The following is a 21,413-nucleotide window of genomic DNA, read 5'->3' as shown; positions in this document are numbered from 1 at the left end:
TTTTTTACCAAGGTCAGACAAAGCCCACCCAGAAGAAGAAAAGAAAAAAGTTGCACTTCTTTGACTGGCCACTTGAGACTGGCTCCAAATGCAAGCAGGTTCCCATTCAAATTCATGTTAAAATGTACAACTTGTGTCCTAACTGGTCACCTAAGATATGCCAATAGAAAAAAGTTAATTAGGTGGAACTTTTGTTAATGTGTTGACATGCTGCTACTGTCTGTCATATCACTGGCACCTTGTTCATTAACATAAATGGAGCACACATCTTTCCATCAATCAAGAAGAGCTTGTCCTATATAGGCCCTGACACCTGTTGGTGCTAAACAGTATTCATCCCCGGATTCTGAGAAGCAGACAAGAATCTACGGCGTCCCCTGGATGTGACGGCAATCCAACATTGTTTCCCTAGCTATGGTCAGTACCCGTTTACATCTGGGTTGACTGAGACAATACAGGTGAAGTGTCACAGACAGGTAGCATGACTGAGAAACAAACCCAATGCTCTACATAGGCTTCCGGCAACTGCCATTTCAAAGCAACCTTTGTGTATCTATTGCTTTAAATGGAGTTGTCCACATGATTGCGGGTCTGTCTCACAAAGAAACCATCAGTCTGTCCAGATATGGCTATACCAGAAGTCTAAACTGAACCATTTTGGTGATAAATTTTGTGTCTTGCAAGATCATTTGAAGCTGTTGAACCTGAACCTATCTGACTATAAAAGATGAGCAAAAAGTGATTTTTGCACAACATGACCCCTTTACATTTGATGGAACCAACAAACGAGGCCATCAGTATGTTCTTGTGTAACGGCGGAGTTCAGAGGGATGACGTGTGTAAGAGGCTCCATCTCCATGAGGAAGAGGGGCTGAAGTGGAGCCAAGGAAAGGGGAAGGGCCTGACATCAACGAGCCAAAACAGCTGCCCCCTTCTCCCCTGTGGAGAGAGAGGGGAGCCTGATGGAGTGAAGGAACACTGAGCGAGAGCACGAGAGGGAGGACCTCTAAGTATGGAGCAGGATAGCAGCACGTGAGATATTTGAGGATCTGAAGCAATGCAGTGAGAGAAGACGACGCAAAGGGGAAAGGAGGTGGTGGGTCACAATTGGAGGGTTGTAAGAAGGCGGGGGAGAGCGGGGTCGTTTTCAGGGCAGGGGAGATGTGGAAGTGAGGAATCAGCAGAGAAGACAATGTTGAACTGTGAAGAAACATCAGTAGGACCTGCAGACTCGAAGCACTGAAGAGGAGGAGAAGAAAGGGCAGGATAATCTGGAGACAAGAGATAGACGTGGAGTAATGGGGTGCATTCAGGGTACGATGAAGAAGCACACAGCGGGTACTAATGCGGGAGGAATCCCCGTGAAGACAGAGCTGGAGGTGCATCCGGAGATCCTACAACTCACAGAGGTAAGAGGAGTGCGAAGCTGCACCCCCAAAGAATAGAAAGAATGTCAGCGATTCTGAGTTGATCCACTCAAAATGTGTTTGGCCCTGCAACAAGATGTAAGAGATTTTTTACTTTATTGCGCCTCTGAGCAAATTAAAGTGCAGTAAACAGATTCAGAGCAGCAGAAGATGAGCTTGATCACTTGATAGCTGTTAATCATGTCCCTCAGAGGTCAAAGTTCAAGAGGAAGCGGTATAAGTTACCGTCTGGGTTGAGCGGGCCGTCTGCCTGTCTGCTGACTCTGGTTTAAGAGCGGCACACATGCACAGATTTAGGAACATATCACACTGCGAAACACGTTTATGGAGCTGAGGATAAAGAGGGGCCTGTTGTGTTTTGGAGCCAGAATGTGTGTGTGTGTATGTTCACGCACATGTGAAGTAAATCACGCTGCAGCATGTGGTGTGTCGGGAGAAGATCAGATTGGTGTGATGTTGCCTTAGATGTTCTTGTGAAGTGTGTGTGTGTGTGAGAGTGTGTGAGAGAGAGTTGATGGAACACAGTCTGAATCAAGTGTAGCTTCAAATCCCCCAAAGCCCAACTCGGGGTGTGTGTGTGTGTGTATTTCAGAGCGTGCCAAACTGTGATAACATCATCCCTGCTGAATGGGTGGACTACAGTGTGGGAGGAAAGAAACGTGTCATATCTACAAAGTGCTCACTGCAGGCCCGACTTCTGTCTTGTACTTGTGCACCTATTTTCAGGATTTTCATGGCAGTTTAACGCTGACGGCCCAACAGCGCTGTTATAAATAGCCCGTCAGAAGTGAACACCCCTGGCTCACCACCTGCTCCTGTCCCTTCCTGACGAGAATGTGTGTGTGTCTGTGTCTCTAGGAGTTATGGTTCCTGCTCTTCATGGTGTCATCAGAAAAAAACAAAAAACAAACAGGTGACGTGCAGTGCCAAGGAGGTGTGTGCAAGAGTGTGTGTTTTCCTGTTAAAATGCACAATACTGTGTGCATAATACTGTGTGATGAGTTAGATATTTGTACCTGCAGGAAAAGTTACGTAGACAATATTGAAGGACAAATAATAATAATCATCACAACCAAACAAGAATTAGTACGCTGTAATTCTCCTTACTGCAAGTGTGACAGATGCCAGCAGGAGGCGCTGTGCATGTGGTAGTCAATAGGCTTCACACCCCTGGCAGCCAAAGGATACTCAGGCCAGAGCCTGGTGTCGCAGACCGAATGGTCCCCTAAAAAAACGTCCCCCCGATGGTGCGATTCACAGATTAACACCTCATTTCTGTTTCAAACTGCACTCCGCTCATTATCTACCTCAGCAACAGATATCTGAAGCTTTAGTACGACAATCATTTCCGCATAAATTCAGCATTATTTCATCACAAAAGGCGGCGGAGGCGATCAGAGTGCCACAGCTAATCGAGCTGTTAGCTAATGTGTTCACTGCACGTCGGTCAATTCAAAGAGTCGCGAAATTTCACCTCGTTTCTGCTTAAAGCGGCCTAGTTTCTACTTAAAACTGACTTTAGAATGATTTAAGAGGTTTTACCGTTATCATCTGATGGTTAATAATCCCATTAATCCATCTGATTGCTTTGTTTGGGTGAAGAGACTTTCAGACGTGCTGCTGTGGTCTGAAATGACGCGTGCACAGATGCAAAAGGTGGACAATTTTTAGGGACGGACCGTTCAGTCTGCTACACCAGGTTTTAGCCAAATGGTCAGAGCGTCTGCCTCCCATGCCGGAGATCGTGAATTTGCAACCTGAGGGGAGCAAATGGGAGGAGTCACAATAGAAAAACAAGACAGAGAAGAGTAGAGCGAATACAGGTATAGATAAACGTACCACCATAGGGGCACACCGTTTTTGCTTGAATTTTCTGAGGTTCGCTGACCAACATATTTCCAGCTCCAGCTCCTTTGTAACCTGGCAGTGTATTCAGGGGGACCTAAAAAATAAACATCAAATATGTCTAAATAAGATTGGGTAACTGCAAATAAAGTAGTAATATAAAACCCTAAAATACAACAGCATCCTACTGATTTTACATCTGTGTAAAATTTTCACAGCAGCCTTGTAGAATGTTGTTCTGCTGTCTGGCTCTGCTTTGACTTCACATGGCTTTTTTTTTTTTTTTTTTTAAAGAAATAGAAATTTCTTACAAATACCTAAAGAAAGATAGAGTACTGTACAGTTAAAATTCAAAACACAAAGCAGGGTCCCCCGATAGAGCTGTTGCCCCCGCGACCTAACCCCGAATAAGCAGTTGAAGGTGAATGAATGAGTAAGTGAAATCAAAACAATGAAAACAAGTGTTTACATACAGAATGATATTGCACTTGACGTTTGGATGGACTTTTTGTCCAGCTTCCCTTACTGTGGGACCGTGGTTCATCACATGGTCCACCAAAGTTGCTTGAATTTCATCTGAAACTTTTTTCCTTCTTGGTCTTCTTTGTGTTTGTCCTTGTCCGCACATCTCTCTTTGCCTTTGTCTTCCTCTGCCTATTTCTCTGGACCTTATCACCTCCATGAGAACAGATTTGACTAAATGTCTTACCTGAGCTCTGTTTGTAGTGCCAAATGTCAGACTGATTGGTGGTGAGTTTTCTCTGTTTTCAGATATATGCATGTGTTTCCAATTACCAGATGTGTTTAACATTTTTATTAAGTGTTTTCCCAATGATAACAAGGCATTTTATCTTTGAGTTCAGTGTCTATTGTAGGAAACTGTGTGTAATGTTCTGCAACAACTGGGTTGAAGAATTGCAAAGTGCAGAGCAGAAAATGTCTTTAAGGTATTGTCAGTGTTTTAACTATTGTTACAAGAAGTTCTGGATTTGAAGTTTTAGTCTAAGCATTCGCTTTTGGGTGTAAGCAGTTGGCAAAAACTGTAACAGTCATAGTGTCTGTAACCAATCCAGTTCTTTGAAGCAGCCATTCTAAATATCCCCTATATTTTGCCATTGGGCAAATATCTTCACCTTGCCCCATGGCGTTGACTTGTACTTGACCAATCCTCAATCATTTCACAAAATCTAGTCCTAATAAGATCAAACCTCTTGGAAGTTATTGTGTTTGCACATGGACAGGCGCGCAACTGAAAATAATGGCCTATCATGTGCTGCCATTGGTGCATTGTATTCCACCTGTCAATTCAATTTCAATTTATTTTCATTTATATAGTGCCAAATCACAACAGAGTTGCCTCAAAGCGCTTCACACAGGCAAGGTCTAATCTTACCAACCCCCAGAGCAACAGTAGTAAGGACAAACTCCCTCTGAGGAAGAAACCTCAAGCAGACCAGACTCAAAGGGGTGACCCTCTTCTTGGGCCATGCTACAGACACAAATTACAGAACAATTCATGGACAAATATACGGGTGATTCTTAGACTACGGGCACTTATTATGTCCTTTGATCATATTGTATGAAAAACAGAAAAAAGGGGAAATTTCACACTTTTATAGTTATCTTTACAATGAAAGTGTGTTAAGAAATTTGTTCTAGTAGTCTATGATGACTTTTTCACCTTTTTTCAGCATCATTATATGCAAATATTGCTGTTTTGTGCATGTCCTACACCCAGACTTTTGATCTTCAATGATAAAAATGAATGGTAAAAAAAACATTTTTTCTAATGTTTTAAAATATCTCAATAAAATATCAGTAAAAATAATCAAAACATAATTGGGGTATTCAATGTCATACAACTGTTGTGATTTTTTTTAAACAAAATGTAGTTGTCCCACACTATTGCCGTAATTTCCACCACAACACTGTAATGTCCCTTTAAACAGTTTGTATGAAAGATTGTTTGGGTAGTTTCTATGGAGATAAACAGTGACATCAGAGCACATGTATATAGCGCTAAATCACAACAAACAGTTGCCCCAAGGCGCTTTATATTGTAAGGCAATGGTGTGGTGGAAATTACATTTACAAGGCCAATAGTGCCCGTAGTTAAAGAATCACCCATACAAGAAATGCTATTGGTGCACAGGACAGGAGGATCGCCAACACGAATACAACTCCCATCTCTGGATGCAGCTGCACCTTAAACACAGAGAAAAAACAATCAGGCATCAGAAAGACAAAAAATACTCAACATTCACCAATGATTAGACAGGTGGAATGTCAGGATTGCATCAACAATTTTTGCTAGTTTAAAGTTTGTATTTCCTCAAATGGAACTTTTTTGGGAACCATGGCAATACATTACCTTTACGTGGTGAGGCTGGAGCTACCTTCACTGTAGCGCCTGCTACGTGTTCCACGTGAGTGAGCTTTCTGGGACCGTATTAGCCTCACCAGTCACCTCTGAACCCATTGTTACAGATCCATTTTACACTGACATTGTGGTCGTCTTTGACTCTGAAGGAAGAACAACAATAATGGCAGTATCATGGTAATGGTCAAAAGCAACAAAACAATTACACCACTTCTCAGTTGTGACAGCAGCAGTATTTTTGCATGTCAATTACTCAGTAACCCCAATTTTCATTGTGATAACTGAACTGTGTTCCCTAAAATGAGAGGAAAGGTCTGTTTTGACATTTAACCCCAATTAAATCACCCTCCACCGTATCTTAGTAACCACTGACAGAATGAAGTTTGGGCTTAAATTACTGAAGAAATCCAAGTTAATATGTGAGCCAACAAAACACTTTTTTACTGAAAATGACCAGAAATATTTTTACATTTGATCCTAATGAAATGGCTGTACCTCATTAATCACTGAGGCTACACAGCCATGGAACATCCAACTGAATATTTTTTTGAAAATGGCTAGAGATTGCGGTTTTGACTTTTGAACCAACCTCATAAAAGGTTTATTATTGTAGCTCTGAACCACAAAGGCTACAGAGCACTTTTTGGGCTTAAATTAATGAAGTACCAGCTTAAGTTTAGAATGAATGGAACCACCTGTTTTGACTTTTGACCACAGCCTTTTTTTTAGCTGGTTTTAGTAGGTTTTAGGCTTAAATTACTTGTTATAGTTCACGTTTTGTGCTTTAGTCGTATCTCAGTAACCACCGAGGCTACACAGCAGATTTTTGGATTTAAAATGACAAGAAATACCTGTTTTGGCCTTTAACTTCCAACAAAATTGCTCCTTGCTTTTATCATAATAACCATGGAAACCGCATAGATGTTGGTCTTAAATTACAGTTTGATCAAAGTCATTTAGCTTGAACATAAGTGAAAATGCCTGTTTTCATCTAAAGTAGACTCAAACAACTTAAAAATCTGGAATCCCATGCACCTATCTTTCAACCAACCGTGTCTTAATGCAGAAGGGAGATGTTTTGTGTGATGACACTTTCACACTTAACTCAAGCCAACAAACAGTTGGAAAACCTGAATGAGGTCATGCAACATAATTAAAGTTCCTGTATAAACAAACACATGTTGTGAAGGAGCAACTGGATTCCTATTGTTCTTCATTTTCCATTTCAAAAAACGGGTGGCTATGAACAAAAAACGCTCGTGCAGCCACAGTCAAAGAAATCCATTATGCTTCAGTGGATATGCCTGACGCTCTTCTATCTGTGTGTGAGAAGTGGAAATGCTCTCGGGGCTCCGCGGCGGTCAGAAATGCTTGCAGAGTGACATCGACTTTTGGGCTGCAGAAGTCTGGATAGGGTGGAGTGTTTTAATACTGCAGCGCTGCTGGCAGCCGTGGCCGCCTCTCTCTTCACTGCTGATTCTGTACTGGAGTCATATGTACATAAGTGGGTCAGGAACAAACATGAACCTACGGTGCATCCGGAAAATATTCACAGCACTTCACTTTTTCCACATTTTATGTGACAGCCTTATTCCAAAATGGATGAAATGAATTCTTTCGCCTCAAAATTCACACAATACACCATAATGACAATGTGAAAAAGTTTTGGGTTTTTTTTGTTGTTGTTGTTTAACTGAGATTTTTGCAAATTTATTGCAAATAAAAAAAACTAAGACTCACATGTATATATGTATTCAGAGCCTTTGCCATGAAGCTCAAAATTGAGCTCAGGTGCCTCCTGTTTCCACTGATCATCCTTGAGATGTTTCTACAGCTTAATTGGAGTCCACCTGGAGTAAATTCAGTTGGACATGATTTGGAAAGACACACACCTGTCTACATATAAGGTCCCACAGCTGACAGTGCATCTCAGAGCACAAACCAAGCATGAAGTCAAAGGAATTGTCTGTAGACAGGATTATGAATGTCTCTTCCCAGATATATCTCTTTCAGTGCAGCTTCTTGTTCGGACTTTAACATGAAGTTAACACCCAAGTCTTTCATCGCCAACTGTAAATGTAAATCAAACTATTCCAATCATATCTTTCTGAACTCTTCCGCATAAAACTCCATCGTGTCGATGTTTACAGTGTGCTTGAGCAATAACAGGTGAAGTTGCTCATTAACTTTAAATTTCTTAAATATTTATTACGGCCACTCTGAAAACTTCAGTTATCTTTAGAATTTTATCACTGGTAAATTTTAGAATTGATTTAAATGAGATATACTCATTATCTCACAGGAATATATCACAATTATCTGGGAACTACTTTTTGCGCATGAATTCATCAAGCACGTTGGCCGCAGGTGCGTACTAACACAGAATACTCAGAAACTGGACAGTTGTTCGGCCATGAGAGCGTCCACGTTTAGCTTGTCTTAAGTTAAGCTAGTGGCGCTCGTGAGAATGGTTTGAAGGAAACTAGGCACCATCCCTACAGTGAAGCATTGTGGTGGCAGCATCATGCTGTGGGGATGTTTTTCAGTGGCAGGAACGTGGAGACTAGTCAGGCTTGAGGGAACGATGAATGCAGCAATGTACAGAGACATCCTGGATGAAAACCTGCTCCAGAGCGCTCTTGACCTCAAAACTGCCCAAAGATAGGTCATGATCATATGATTTTTTTTTTTTTTTTTTTTTTTTTTTTGCGCTTCAGTACTTCCTTCTTTTGGGTATCAGTTGCGAGCAGATCTGTTCAGTATTTTTAGAGATACAAGGTGGTAAAATTTATGTGTACTTGTAGTAGTAGTAACTAGAAGCACTGGGAGAGCGCAAACCTCCGTCAAGGCCATAGGGTCACTGACGTCACATGGAATACCCTTTGGCAAAGAGACTTATTCCACATTGTTTCACGCATTTACCCATCATGTTTCAGATTCAGTGGTTAAACCCTTAGATCTTCAGCAAATGTATTTATAAAGAAAAACTGCATGAACTACACAAGTTTTTTTATTTTCTAATAAGTTTATTCAGTGAGGAGAAACAAATGCTAAATTATTGTTGTGTCGTAACTTAATTTTTGTTCAGTTTTTGTGACCCGTCTTCATGAAGTTAGATGCAAAAATGTTGAAATTGCCTATCCTGCAATGATCCGGATCGTGTTCCGGATCATTGCCAAAATTTAATGACTTCTAGGTTAGGCCAAGATACACCCCTGGTAAAAATTTCATTGAAATCCATTGAGGATTTTTTGAGTAATCCTGCCACGAACCAACCAACCAACCAACCAACCAGCAAACAAATGGATGCGACCGAAAACATAACCTCCTTGGCGGAGGTAATAATACTAATAACTGAAGAGCGATATGAATCTTTTTGTCTATTTGGCTGATGTTTGCTGGTCTTTTTTTCCTGTGAATCTGTCCATTTAATTATAATTAAATCATAAAATTATACATTATGAATAAATTTTGCCCATATGGGACTTGACACATGAATCTGACAATTCGGTTTTGTTGGAGATTTCCCCAGATAAAATGTTCACATACAATTTAGTGACTTTAGTCCATGGAACGGGTGACTTGGTGGTTAGCACTGTTGCCTCACAGGAAGAAGGTCATGGAATCGATTCCCACCTGTGGCCTTTCTGTGTGGAGTTTGCATGTTCTCCCCGTGTTTGCGTGGATTCCCTCTGGGTGCTCCGGCTTCCTCCCACATCTAAAGACACACAGGCTTGGTGGATTGGAAACTTAAAATTGACCATAGGTGTGAACGTGTTTGTTTGTCTATATGTGGCCCCGCGACAGACTAGCATCCTGTCCAGGGTGGACCGCGCCTCACGCCCTATGACTGCTGGGATAGGGTCCAGCTCCCCATGACCTTTAATTGGAGTAGGTGGCTGAAGATGAGTGAGTGAGTTCATGGAATGTGTCAGCACCTTCACATGTTCAAAAACTCACCTGTGGGTTAAGTTGAATTCTAACACCTTAATCAAGTCAGAGATTTAAACAAGCATATAATAGGCACAAAATATATTTAAACACTCGCACTAAGAGATGATTTACAGACTATTTTAAGGAAATACAGGATTTCTGAGGATGCAATGTATGTAGATTAAACAATGATTAGTGTCATTTACTGGAATATGTCGTAAAAATTTGCAACAACACTTGTAATACATCTTCCATATTCAGAACAATACGAGTATTTATATGAAAGGTTAGTTAGAATGATGGAGAGGGTTTAAAGATAATTTTAGACTCAAGAATAGAATTTAACAACATAATCTTTCAGAACCCAACTGTAGAATCAAGTTTCTGTCCTCAGGTGCACTGTTATAGTTTGACCATCAGGGGGCGCCTTTGACTGTATGTCGAGCTCTGGTCCTGTTTTTTTTTTTTTTTTTTTTTTTTTTTTTTTTTTTCTCCTCAACACAATCTGGCAGACGTGACACGGTGCACATTCAGACAGAAGTTTGTAGACCTCCTTTAAAAATGTCAGCTGCATTTTCCCTCATTCTGCAAGAACTGGTCTGCTTGTGTCTCTGATGAAGCTTCATCTTGATTTTCTGCCCCTTCAAGCTCCACCATCAGAGGTCTGGGAGTCTGTGGGTTCTGCACAGTGTCTTAGCAGTTCCTTGGCACACTTCTGGACATGCACCTCAACTCAGACATTGCACCTGGAATCTGCTGGAGCCTTTCTCCAGAGTGTGTGTGGTATAGCCCCAATAGCTCTATTACCACTGGGACCACTACGGGCTGCATTAAGACATGTCATCGTGAGGATGATGATGAAACTCGGCAAAATTAAATGAATTGTTACACAGCTTGAAAATGTTTGAACGTACCTCATTCATATGCCGATTATCTGTATATTAAAAGCGTTTCTGCAAAGCGTGAGTGTTACACATTCATTGCGAGTACATAATATAATTGTAAATACGTTAAAAATACATGCATGACCCTAACCCTAACACTTATTTCCACTTATTGTTGTCTATTTAAAAAGATGTGAAGACAGTCAGACTCATAGAGTCAGACTCAGATGTGCTGCTGCGGTGCTCTGATCACGCCACCTTCTTTATTACAAAATAATGCTGAAATTATGTAGAAATGATTGTTGTACAAAGCTTCAGATATCTGTTGCTAAATTAGATGATGACTGGAGTCCAGTTTTAAGCAGAAATGAGGCGATAATTGGTGAATTGCTGCTGACGTTCCGAAATGATGCATGCTCAGTGAAGGCAAGGGGAGCCAATTTTTAGGGGGTCTGTTCGGTCTGCTACACCGGATCAAATCTTGTCAGGTGATAGTGAGTGCCAGTCTGCCCCTCATTTTCAAATATGAGAGTGATTGTGGCACGTTTGATTAAGATATAAATTATACATTAAATGGGGTTTTCAATGTTAAATTTAAATGGCCACAAAATCTGTAATCTGGATCAGATCTGGTTCAAACTTTGTCAGGTGATAAAGGATGCCACCTTACATATCACTCTCAAATATGAAAGAAATTTGACTTTTTTGACAGTTATGAATTTTTGAAAATTATTTTCATTTTCTGTGGCAACCCCAAGTTGCCACCGAATGGAGCAGCTGAAGAATATAACACAAAACAAAACAAAAGAGTCAAGACGGAAGTCAGACTATCAGAGCAAGAATTTTAGCTGAGGAAGCTTCTGCGATTTGAAGCGAAACGTCCTCACGTCAAGCAACCCAGTCCAGTCGAAGATTCAAGCTTCTCTACTACTTTCCAGTACTAATTTCCACCCGTTTTTCAAAGCACACAAACCTGGAGAAAGAAAAATGAATTATACGTTTTCATTGGGAATGTATCTGTTTTATAAATCATTACAGTTTAGGTAGTGGGTTGACCCCAAAGTTCATGTTTTTGGACACACTCACTGACTGTGTTGTGCACCTGCGTATGTGGCAATACATTAAAATTCAAGGCCCCTCCTGTTTGGAAAACACAGATGATGGAAAAAGCAGAAAATACTTAAGTACCCAATTTTGTTAATTTTTTTTGAAAGACCAGAGTAAAGCATAGAATCTAACAGGAGAAAAAGCACCAGAGGCTGTGTGTATACACACACACACACACACCTTCCTCCTCATTGTGTATTGAAGGAAACATTTAATGGTTTAATGTTCTTCACATGCTGTCACAGAGACACGTTGTCATAACGTTCTACAAACATTTCCTACATTGGGACAGTTGAGTGCTGGTTTCTGTAATCCTGTGAGTTATGAAACAAGTCACGTTTATCTGCCTGTGGGACTGTGTGTGTGTGTGTGCACTTGATGGGAGCAACACACATGTCCTGAGGTTTGGCTGCAAGACTGTTCTATGATTTAAACTGAGATTTGCCAAACCCGTAAATAGCAGTTCATTTCACGGTTGCATTAATTTGCATAAACTTTGCCGAAAAACTTTTAAAATCAGTTTTCTCTGATTGCACATATTCCATGTTATTAAACAATATGTTTAAGTCATTCAGAATGTCTACTTTATGTTCATGTGAAATATTTAAAAATAAAAGCAACAATACAGATTTATTTCGCTTTTTATTAATGTCAGTCGGTCCACAGTTTAAATACACCAAGCTAAATACCTTAAACCGTACAAACTGCAAATTACTTGTAAAAGCCTAATTGCTGCAATTCAGGGTTAATTGGAGAACTTCTGGTTGTCTGACGAACAAATGCCATTTTTTGGGAGCAGCAGCAGAAGAAAATAAAAGAATTAAATAATAAAAAATAAAAAAAAGTTTCCAAAGTACATGTCAGGTAGATTGGGTCAAAGGATTATCAAATAAATTAAACACATTGGTTTAAATCAAATATTATTTTAGCTTTCTCTGTCTCTTAACCCCACAATAAATATTTTAATCTCACAAAATGAGAGAAAAACAGGTTTTGGGTTTAAAATGTACCTACAGTGCTTTTTAGTCCTTTTAAGTTTTAAACCAGAAAGAAATACACTGGAACAAGATTTTTTTTTTTTAAAGCAAAACAAAAATTGTAAGCCACTATAAACTTCATTTTCAGTTTTTCTCAATTGCTAAAACATTAAATCCTGTTGTTTGAACCAAATGCTCAGTTGCCTGAACCCACTGATTGAATCAGTCACTTTTTTGGCAAAACCAAAAGCACTTTTCTCCTTTTTAGACACAACTTGCCAACACATTTTCATTGTGATGCACCTGTGTTGCATAATGGTGAGCACAGGTGGTAAAAGTCAAACACAGTTAAAGCACTGGTGACACCGGTTGAACACAACAACTCCAAACTGTGATGTGAGGGAAGATATATAAGCCAGTTCAGAGAGCACTGGTTTGTGAGTCACGACAACGGATAGAAATCTGAGAGGAGGAGTTGGTGGTCGAGGTGGTCAGCGAAGACAAAGAACAGTCATATCTGATGAAATCAGAGCTACTCTGATTGACCATGTTGTTGTCCACGGTATGAGCATGAGGGAGGCCGGACAAAGGGTCCAACCAAACATCAGTAGATTGACTGTGTCCATCAGAGTCCCAAGATTTAGAGAAGTAATTACCTTTTCTGACATAGTATGTAAATGTTGACAGGAATTACTGTATGACACTGTACCACAGTATACTGTAAGTAAATACATGTTTAAAAGTGATTGGCAACAGTCGATTTAGAGATTCATCTACTCATAATCCATTGTTCATTAAGTATAGGGTACTTAAATTTCATGATTTAGTTGATTTGAAATTACTACAAATAATGTACCAAGCGAATGACAATACCTTACCAATAAACATTCAAAATATGTTTGAAAAAAGAGTAAGTAGTTATAATTTGAAGGGCACAGAAGTCTTTAAAAAACCAAGATTCAGAACCAAGATAAAGGAACAAAGTATTGCAGTGAATGGTGTAAAATTATGGAACAACCTCAACAAAGAAATCAAAGAATCAAGGATGCTTAAATTATTTTAAAAATGTATAAAACTTGATGTATTTCATAAGTATGAAACTATGAAATAAGTCAGTGGGCTGTAAGAAAGCCAAAAAATGTAATCTGTTAATAATGTTTAGAATGTTTGAAGTTTAAAATGTAATCTATTAGGGATGTAGTCTTTTAAATAATGGTTAAAATTAGGAAAGAAGTCTGTGACATGTGACAAAGTCATAGAAATGCAATGATGTCGATTGATGATGCTTTGCAAGATTGTATTGTAAAAAAGGGGCAGAATATATAAGACTTGTTCTTCCAAACTGCTCCTTTTCGTTCAATGGTTTGTAATGTTTTGTTAATTTTGCGTTTCTGTTTTTCTTTTAAATGAATGAAATAAATACTCAATAATAATAATGTTTCAGTACATCATTGTGCCAATCCTGGTCTGCTCTGTGTCAGCCTGATCCTGTCAGATCTCAGAAGCTAAGCAGTACAGGATCTGGTTAGTACTTGGATGGAAGACCTCTGGAACACCAGCGGCTGTGTGTATTTCTCCAGGTAACACTGGAGTTGCGTCAGGAAAGGCATCTGCCATAAAGCCTGTGCCAAATACCAGTGCGGATTTGGCTGTATCCGACATGGCGACCCCGAACAGAAATGGGAGCAGCCAAATGGCCGACAACATCACTGTGCCAATGTACTGTAGTACTGTAATGGAGCGTTAGTCTGTTTGTAGGCCTAGTATTCCATGTATATTTTTGTACTTTATTTTTACGTAGGTTTACTGTATACAAGTGCTAAATGCACCTGATTTTTTACCCTACAAGTGCTACGTGTAAATGCACAGGATTTTTTTTGCAACATGCATTTAGCCTATACAGTGTACAATAAACATTTATTTCTGCAGCTTCGTGTCCTAAGCATTGTATTTTCTGTTTTTCGAAGCTGCTCAGTAGTGTTTTTAATTTTGATTGACTTAGGGCACGATTTGACAACTTAGTTCAGTTCAGACTGAACTGTTTTGAGGTGAAAGTTTGGTTTTGCAAGAAGAGTCTGGGGTTTTGTGAATGTAGCTTGAAAATTGGGTTTTGTGTTCACAGTTTAGAGAAAAGACGAGCAGCTTTCAAGAAGTGTCTGAACATGTTTAAGTAAATGTTCAAATGTCTTCTTCTGAGATATGGAGATGACCATTTTTGTAAATGTGTTTTGATATTAAATTCAAAGGAAAAAGCCTATTGATTAATCACCAGTGAAAATAATATTTAGCTGCACTTTAACATTTATATGTCAGTAAAGATCTGATTTATTGAATTTTTAATGTCTTTAACATTTAGAGAATGAAGCAGTAAATGTTGGCATGAGCCCACCTGTGCCAAATTAAGTTGTTTGCTTTGTAGCGTATGTTTACACAGCTGCCGCTGTGACTCAGTGTGGCACCAACTGGAGTGGAGCCACTCATCACCGGCCCCAACCCCATCCATTACCACACTCACATGTCATGCATAATGTGAAGACTTATGAATAATTACTGAATTGTTTCATGGACTGGATTTGTAGTTTGTAGTTTAGTTTGAGGAAATGTTCCATTTCTATGTAGCTTTAAAGCCCAATTTATACTTTAGATGTGAACTCTTGTGAATGTCTAAAGATCCATAAGACTCAAAACTGTGCAGTGTAACTATTATCTGGAGAGACACTTTAGCCAGCCCAGTCTCACACTATTAAATCGTGATACCTTCATAAAATGTAGTAGACTATCGTGATGGGGTCATCTAACCCTAACGCCTCACGGCAGAGCTGCAAAACAGCCAGGTCAGCCTCAAATTAGATCATGATACCATCATGAAAATCTTCTATATTTCATAAGGGTATCATGAGCTAATAGATTCGTTCACAAACAGCCATGAGATTGCATTGCTAGCAGTCCCTGCTGACAAAGTTTGATACCTTCAAGTAAGAATTGTGTTGAATATAGTACAGTCAAGTCCATACGTATTTGTACAGTGAGACCGTTTTTGAAAATTTGCTTCTGTACACCAACACAATGGGGAGGTGATGATCTAGTGGTTAAGCATTGGGCTTCAGACCAGAGGATCCTCAGTTCAAAACCCAGCCAGACTGGAAAATCACTAAGGGCTTTTGGGCAAGGACCACCCCCATTAACATAAGATCACTATTCTCAAAATCGTTAATGATTAATGATCTAAATATTAATCATCACTTAGATATAATTGGGTTATTTGAAACCTGGCTTAAACCTACAGCTGTCCTCCCTTTAAATGAGGCCTGCCCACCAACATATACATTTAGTCACGTTCCGTGTGATGCAAAGCAAGGCGGGGGTGTTGCTCTTATTTATAAATCTAGGTTTAGCTTATTAGCTGTTGGGGTCACAAATATAACTCATTTGAGCATCTGATTCTCCGCTCTGCCCATGATGCCACGTATTGCCAAGGTCAGAAGAATAAAAATCAGCCATATTACTTTGTCACTGTATATAGGGCCTGGCCCATATTCTGAATTCTTAGATGAATTTGGTGCATTCATCTGTAACTTGTCAACTAGTGCAGATAACATTCTGATCATTGGTGACTTTACCGTTAATAGAAATAAGCCTTCTGATCCCCTCTGCAAGCCATTTATGGAAAATGTGGATGAATTAGAATTTCAGCAATGCATTCAGGACTACACGCACATTAGCAGAAACACCCTGGATTTGGTTCTCGCACGTGGTATTGCTGTCACGAATATTGACATCATGCCTCTTACATCACTGGTCTCTGATCACTCACTTATTAAGTTTACAGTTTCACTGCCATGTTTCGTGGAACAACAACCTTATCACTACAGTGATGCATCAACTCCTCAACTAAGACTGAACTCGAGCAAGACTGCCTGATGTCTTAGCTTCACATTTGGCACTTACCCAATCAGTAGACAGTCTTGTGGATAGTTTAAACTCAGTGCTCAAAACTACACTCGACATGATTGCACCACCTTTGTTAAAACCACGCTTCCACAAAACACAGTCACCTTGGTTCAGTGATTACCTGCATGACCTCAAGCATAAGGCTAGAGGTCTAGAACAGAAATGGCGTAGTTCAAAATTAGAAGTATTCCACCTTGCGTGGCATGATGCTATCTTAGACTATAAGCATGCATTACTGGCTACAAAGCGGACGTATTACTCTGATTTGATCAACAAAAACAAGCATAACTCAATTGCTCGACACCATGACAACACCTATTCATGGACAACCACCTGTAGTTCACTCTCCTTTTACAGCACAAGATTTCCTGGGTTACTTTGAGAAGAAAAGAGAAGACATTAGGTTAAACATATCCGAGCATGCCTTAATCCAGCCACTACAACCTACTACTGAGGTGGGCGCCATTACTGAGGTATTACCTAGATTTATAGAACTTGAGAGTATCTCTCTTGGCATGCTGACAAAACTTGTATCAACAAAAAGCACAACCTGTTAATTTGATCCTATACCAATAAAACTGTTTAAGGACCTGTGGCCCACTCTTGGGTCGACTGTGCTGGAAATTATTAATCTTTCTTTAACTTCTGGATCTGTTCCTAAATGTTTCAAATCTGCAGTGATTAAACCATTACTTAAGAAACCTAATCTTGACCCTAGTGTATTGAAAAACTACTGGCCGATATCAAATCTATCATTTTGCTCTAATATTCTGGAAAAAGTGGTGTCACGGCAGCTTGTGGACTATCTTACTGAGAATAATCTCTTTGAGCCACTGCAGTATGCTTTTAGAAAATATCATTCCACAGAGACAGCTCTCACGAAAGTGGTGAATGATCTGCTTGCAATGGATTCGTACACCACTATGGTTGTTGTGCTGTTTGATCTCAGTGCTGCATTTGATACTGTGGATCATCATATTCTACTTGACAGGCTGGAAAATCATTTTTGGATTACTGAGAGTGCCCTTGCATGGTTGACATCATACTTGACCAGTTGTTCTCACTGTGTTTTGTACAGTAACACTACCTCTAACCTTAGTGACATGAAATTTGGGGTTTCACAGGGGTCTGTTTTAGGCCCCCTGCTTTTCTCCCTTTATATAGCACCTCTTGGGCACATATTGTAGCGTTTTGGGATTACCTTTCACTGCTATGTTGATGATACTCAGTTATACATGCCGATAACTGCTGATAATCTCATTCACATAAAATCCTTAGAAAATTACCTTGCATCAGTGAGAAGATGGATGTCTAGAAACTTCCTACTTTTAAACTCTGATAAGACTGAAATGATGGTTCTTGGTCCAGTGAGACATCAGCATCAATTTGACCAGTTAACGCAGTCATACATCACACTGACAAGGTGAGGAACCTTGGGGTAATTTTTGAACTTACATTGTCATTTGACCTCCACATTAGAAATATCACAAGGACTGCTTTCTTCCACCTGTGAAATATAGCAAAGATTTGTCCCATCCTGTCTATGGCTGATGCTGAGACATTGATCCATGCGTTTATCTCTTCTAGATTGGACTACTGCAATGTTCTATTTTCTGGTTTACTGCAGTCCAGCATTAGGGCTCTCCAGTTGGTGTCCCTAGGGTGAATAAGAAGTCTGCGGGTCATACAGCTTTCTCTTATCATGCCCCTGTTCTGTGGAATGATCTCCCTGCATCAATTAAAACAGTCAGATTCTGTGGAGACTTTCAAGTCCAGACTTAAGATGCACTTATTTACCCTTTCGTATGGCTGGCATGCTGGCATAGTACGAGGGCTGTCAATAAAGTATAGGTCCTTTTTATTTTTTTCAAAAACTATATGGATTTCATTCATATGTTTTTACGTCAGACATGCTTGAACCCTCGTGCGCATGCGTGAGTTTTTCCACGCCTGTCAGTGACGTCATTCACCTGTGAGCACTCCTTGTGGGAGGAGTCGTCCAGCCCCTCGTCGGAATTCCTTTGTCTGAGAAGTTGCTGAGAGACTGGCGCTTTGTTTGATCAAAATTTTTTCTAAACCTGTGAGGCACATCGAAGTGGACACGGTTCGAAAAATTAAGCTGGTTTTCGGTGAAAATTTTAACGGCTGATGAGAGATTTTGAGGTGATAGTGTCGCTTTAAGGACTTCCCACGGAGGGGGACGTCGTGCAGCGCTCTCAGGCGCCGTCGTCAGCCTGTTTCAAGCTGAAAACCTCCACATTTCAGGCTCTATTGATCCAGGACGTCGTGAGAGAACAGAGACATTTCAGAAGAAGTCGGTTTCAGCATTTTATCCGGATAATCCACTGTTAAAGGAGATTTTTTTAATGAAAGACGTGCGGACGGGTCCGCGCGTCAGAACGCAGCCGGCGCGGTGCGGTGGCACAGGAAAAACACCTCCGTGTTGATAACCATTTGTAAAATCCAGGCGGCTTTTGATGGCTTTCAGTGGAGTGAGTATATGAGAAATTGTTTAACAGTTGGGCATGTTCCAACTTGTCCTTAAGGCTTTCAACAGAGGTGTTTTTCCTGTGGCGGAGCGTCGCGGCGGCTGCGAGCTTTTTACGCTTTTAATTAATTTTATTAGGAAACGGAGCATGCAGCGGCCTCAACTTTATCTAAATTCTGGGTCTAATAGTGAAGCTTATGTTGTGTGGGCCGCCAGAAGAAGAGGTACTGCTGGCCCACCACCAGAGGGCGCCCTGCCTGAAGTGCGGGCTTCAGGCACGAGAGGGCGCTGCCGCCACGGACACAACCGGGAGTGACAGCTGTCACACATCAACTCATGACAGCTGTCACCCATCATTTCATCACTCCATAAAAGCCGGATGTCATCTCCACCTCGCTGCCGAGATATCATCTACCTGTGAAGGTAATTCTCTGCTGTACTGAAAACTGTGTCATAGTCTGAACTCTTTTTGCAGCTGCTTTCCTGTTGTGAGCCTTATCTGCTGGATTGGCGTTTGGTGTGAACAGCGACGGCTTTGCTTCATACCCCAACCAGATAAGTGGTTAACAGGAGCTGCACGAGTGTGTGATTAGGGGTGGAGGTGACTTTCCACCTTCTGACTGTTTTGGTTACTGGGTGTGCACACACCCACATCTCACTGTTTGTGCTCCTCGCCAGCAGTACCAGATCCGACAGTCGGAGACGGTGATCACCTGAGAATTCGGGACTTGGCGGCTCCAGTATTCACCAGGTTCGGTGGCGGCGGAAATCGTGTGGTTCCGGCTCTTCTCAGGACAGACGTCTTTTATCCTCGAGCCTGCCCACACGTCACCTTTGTGTATTGACTGCTATCAGATTCTGAGATTGTCTGTATATTCGTTGTGCACATTCACAACATTAAATTGTTACCTATTGGCTCATCTATTGACCGTTCATTTGCGCCCCCTGTTGTGGGTCCGTGTCACTACACTTTCCCCAACAGCTTAGGGCTAGTGGCCGGCAATCACCTTCATATTTCCTGTTTTTCTTGTTGTTTAATGATGATGAATTATACTGTATTTCTTGTCCTTCTGGTGCCTGATTCTGTTTTTTGTTTCTGTTTAAGGTGCAGCTCCATCCAGAGATGGGTGTGGTATTTGTGTTGGAGACCCTCCTGTCCTGTGCCCCAACAGCATTTCCTGTATATTCGTTTTGTAAATTGTTCTGTAATTTGTGTCTGTAGCATGGCCCAAGCAGAGGGTCACCCCTTTGAGTCTGGTCTGCTTGAGGTTTCTTCTTCAGAGGGAGTTTTTCCTTATCACTGCTGCTCTGGGGGTTAGTAAGGTTAGACCTTACCTGTGTGAAGCGCCTTGAGGCAACTCTGTTGTGATTTGGTGCTATATAAATGAAAATAAATTGAAATTCTTTTTCACCCTGGGCCCACAAAGCAGCTTGCATACTGAGACATCCATCCATTCCATTTTCTTCTGCTTTATCCGGAGTCGGGTCGTGGGGGCAGCCAACATTTTAAAATTCAGAAATAACATGGTTTAAGTTCATTTGCAGCTCCTTACATATGACTTTTCAGTAGCCATGCATTTGTTTTTCAGCAGTATGTGGACTAAAGAGATTTTTCCCATATTCTGTCCGCAACAGGCGCACAGTTAATATCAGGTCCTCAGCTGGAGCAACGCTAACTTCAAACATCAGAGTAGTGTAAAGCACTTTCTCCCACGTGGTTGTATCTCCACTAATTCTAATTCTAATTATTTGGTGTTTACAGCTTTCCAAAGTGGGTGGCCACAAGTTCATAGAGAAGAGCTCCAGAAAGAAACGTGTGTGTGACGTCTGCAAGCTGCACAGTGACAACCCCTTGGTTTTCTGCAAGGGTGAGTCTGCGTGTCACTGAGACACATCTGACCAACATGGAAACACAGACAAGTTCAACCACACATGGAGCACTGAAACTTCACTCTCACTGCTCTTTGCAGAATGTAAGATTGCAGTCCACAAGACTTGTGAGGCCAAGGTAAGTTACATCATCACTCCCTGAACCCACCGCACAGTGCACAGCAGACTGCTCCTCTGTTGGAGCATCATCTTCTGGATGATGTAATGCATTTGCGCTTATGCAGGAACAGTATATTTTGAACTGTGGTCTCAAACTCATCATCATGGTAAAGGAGGTGTGCCTTTGTGAACAGTAGGGGGCAGTCATGAGATCTGACTAGTGGTGGTCACAGAAGGAGAAAACTCGATCATTGTGGTGATAAGCAACTTTGCATTTTTAATAATAAGAGAAGAAAGACTCTTTAAAGGGGTCACATTGCACTAAACTGTTGTTAAATCCATGTTTATAGTTACATATAGTTGTCATTTTATGTAACATACTCAAAGTCCTATAATTGTATGTTTGTGCACATGGAAACTGTCCTGCTATAA

At 40.7% G+C, this 21,413-nt stretch overlaps 1 protein-coding gene across 1 annotated transcript; it reads left to right on the top strand.

Annotated features, from left to right (window-relative positions):
* Positions 1–1,130: 1,130 nt before the first annotated feature.
* LOC117507800 (tensin-2-like) lies at positions 1,131–21,024 on the top strand. Its single transcript, XM_034167599.1, has 3 exons — positions 1,131–1,409; positions 20,755–20,860; positions 20,963–21,024. Exons 1-3 carry the CDS (start codon positions 1,299–1,301, stop codon positions 21,022–21,024), a joined length of 279 nt encoding a protein of 92 aa, XP_034023490.1. The 5' UTR covers positions 1,131–1,298.
* Positions 21,025–21,413: the final 389 nt, after the last annotated feature.

The sequence above is a fragment of the Thalassophryne amazonica genome, chromosome 3, assembly GCF_902500255.1.
Source record: "Thalassophryne amazonica chromosome 3, fThaAma1.1, whole genome shotgun sequence".
Taxonomy (NCBI): domain Eukaryota; kingdom Metazoa; phylum Chordata; class Actinopteri; order Batrachoidiformes; family Batrachoididae; genus Thalassophryne; species Thalassophryne amazonica.
The sequence above is the reverse complement of the archived record's forward strand: the minus strand, read 5'-3'. Positions and strand labels throughout refer to the sequence as shown.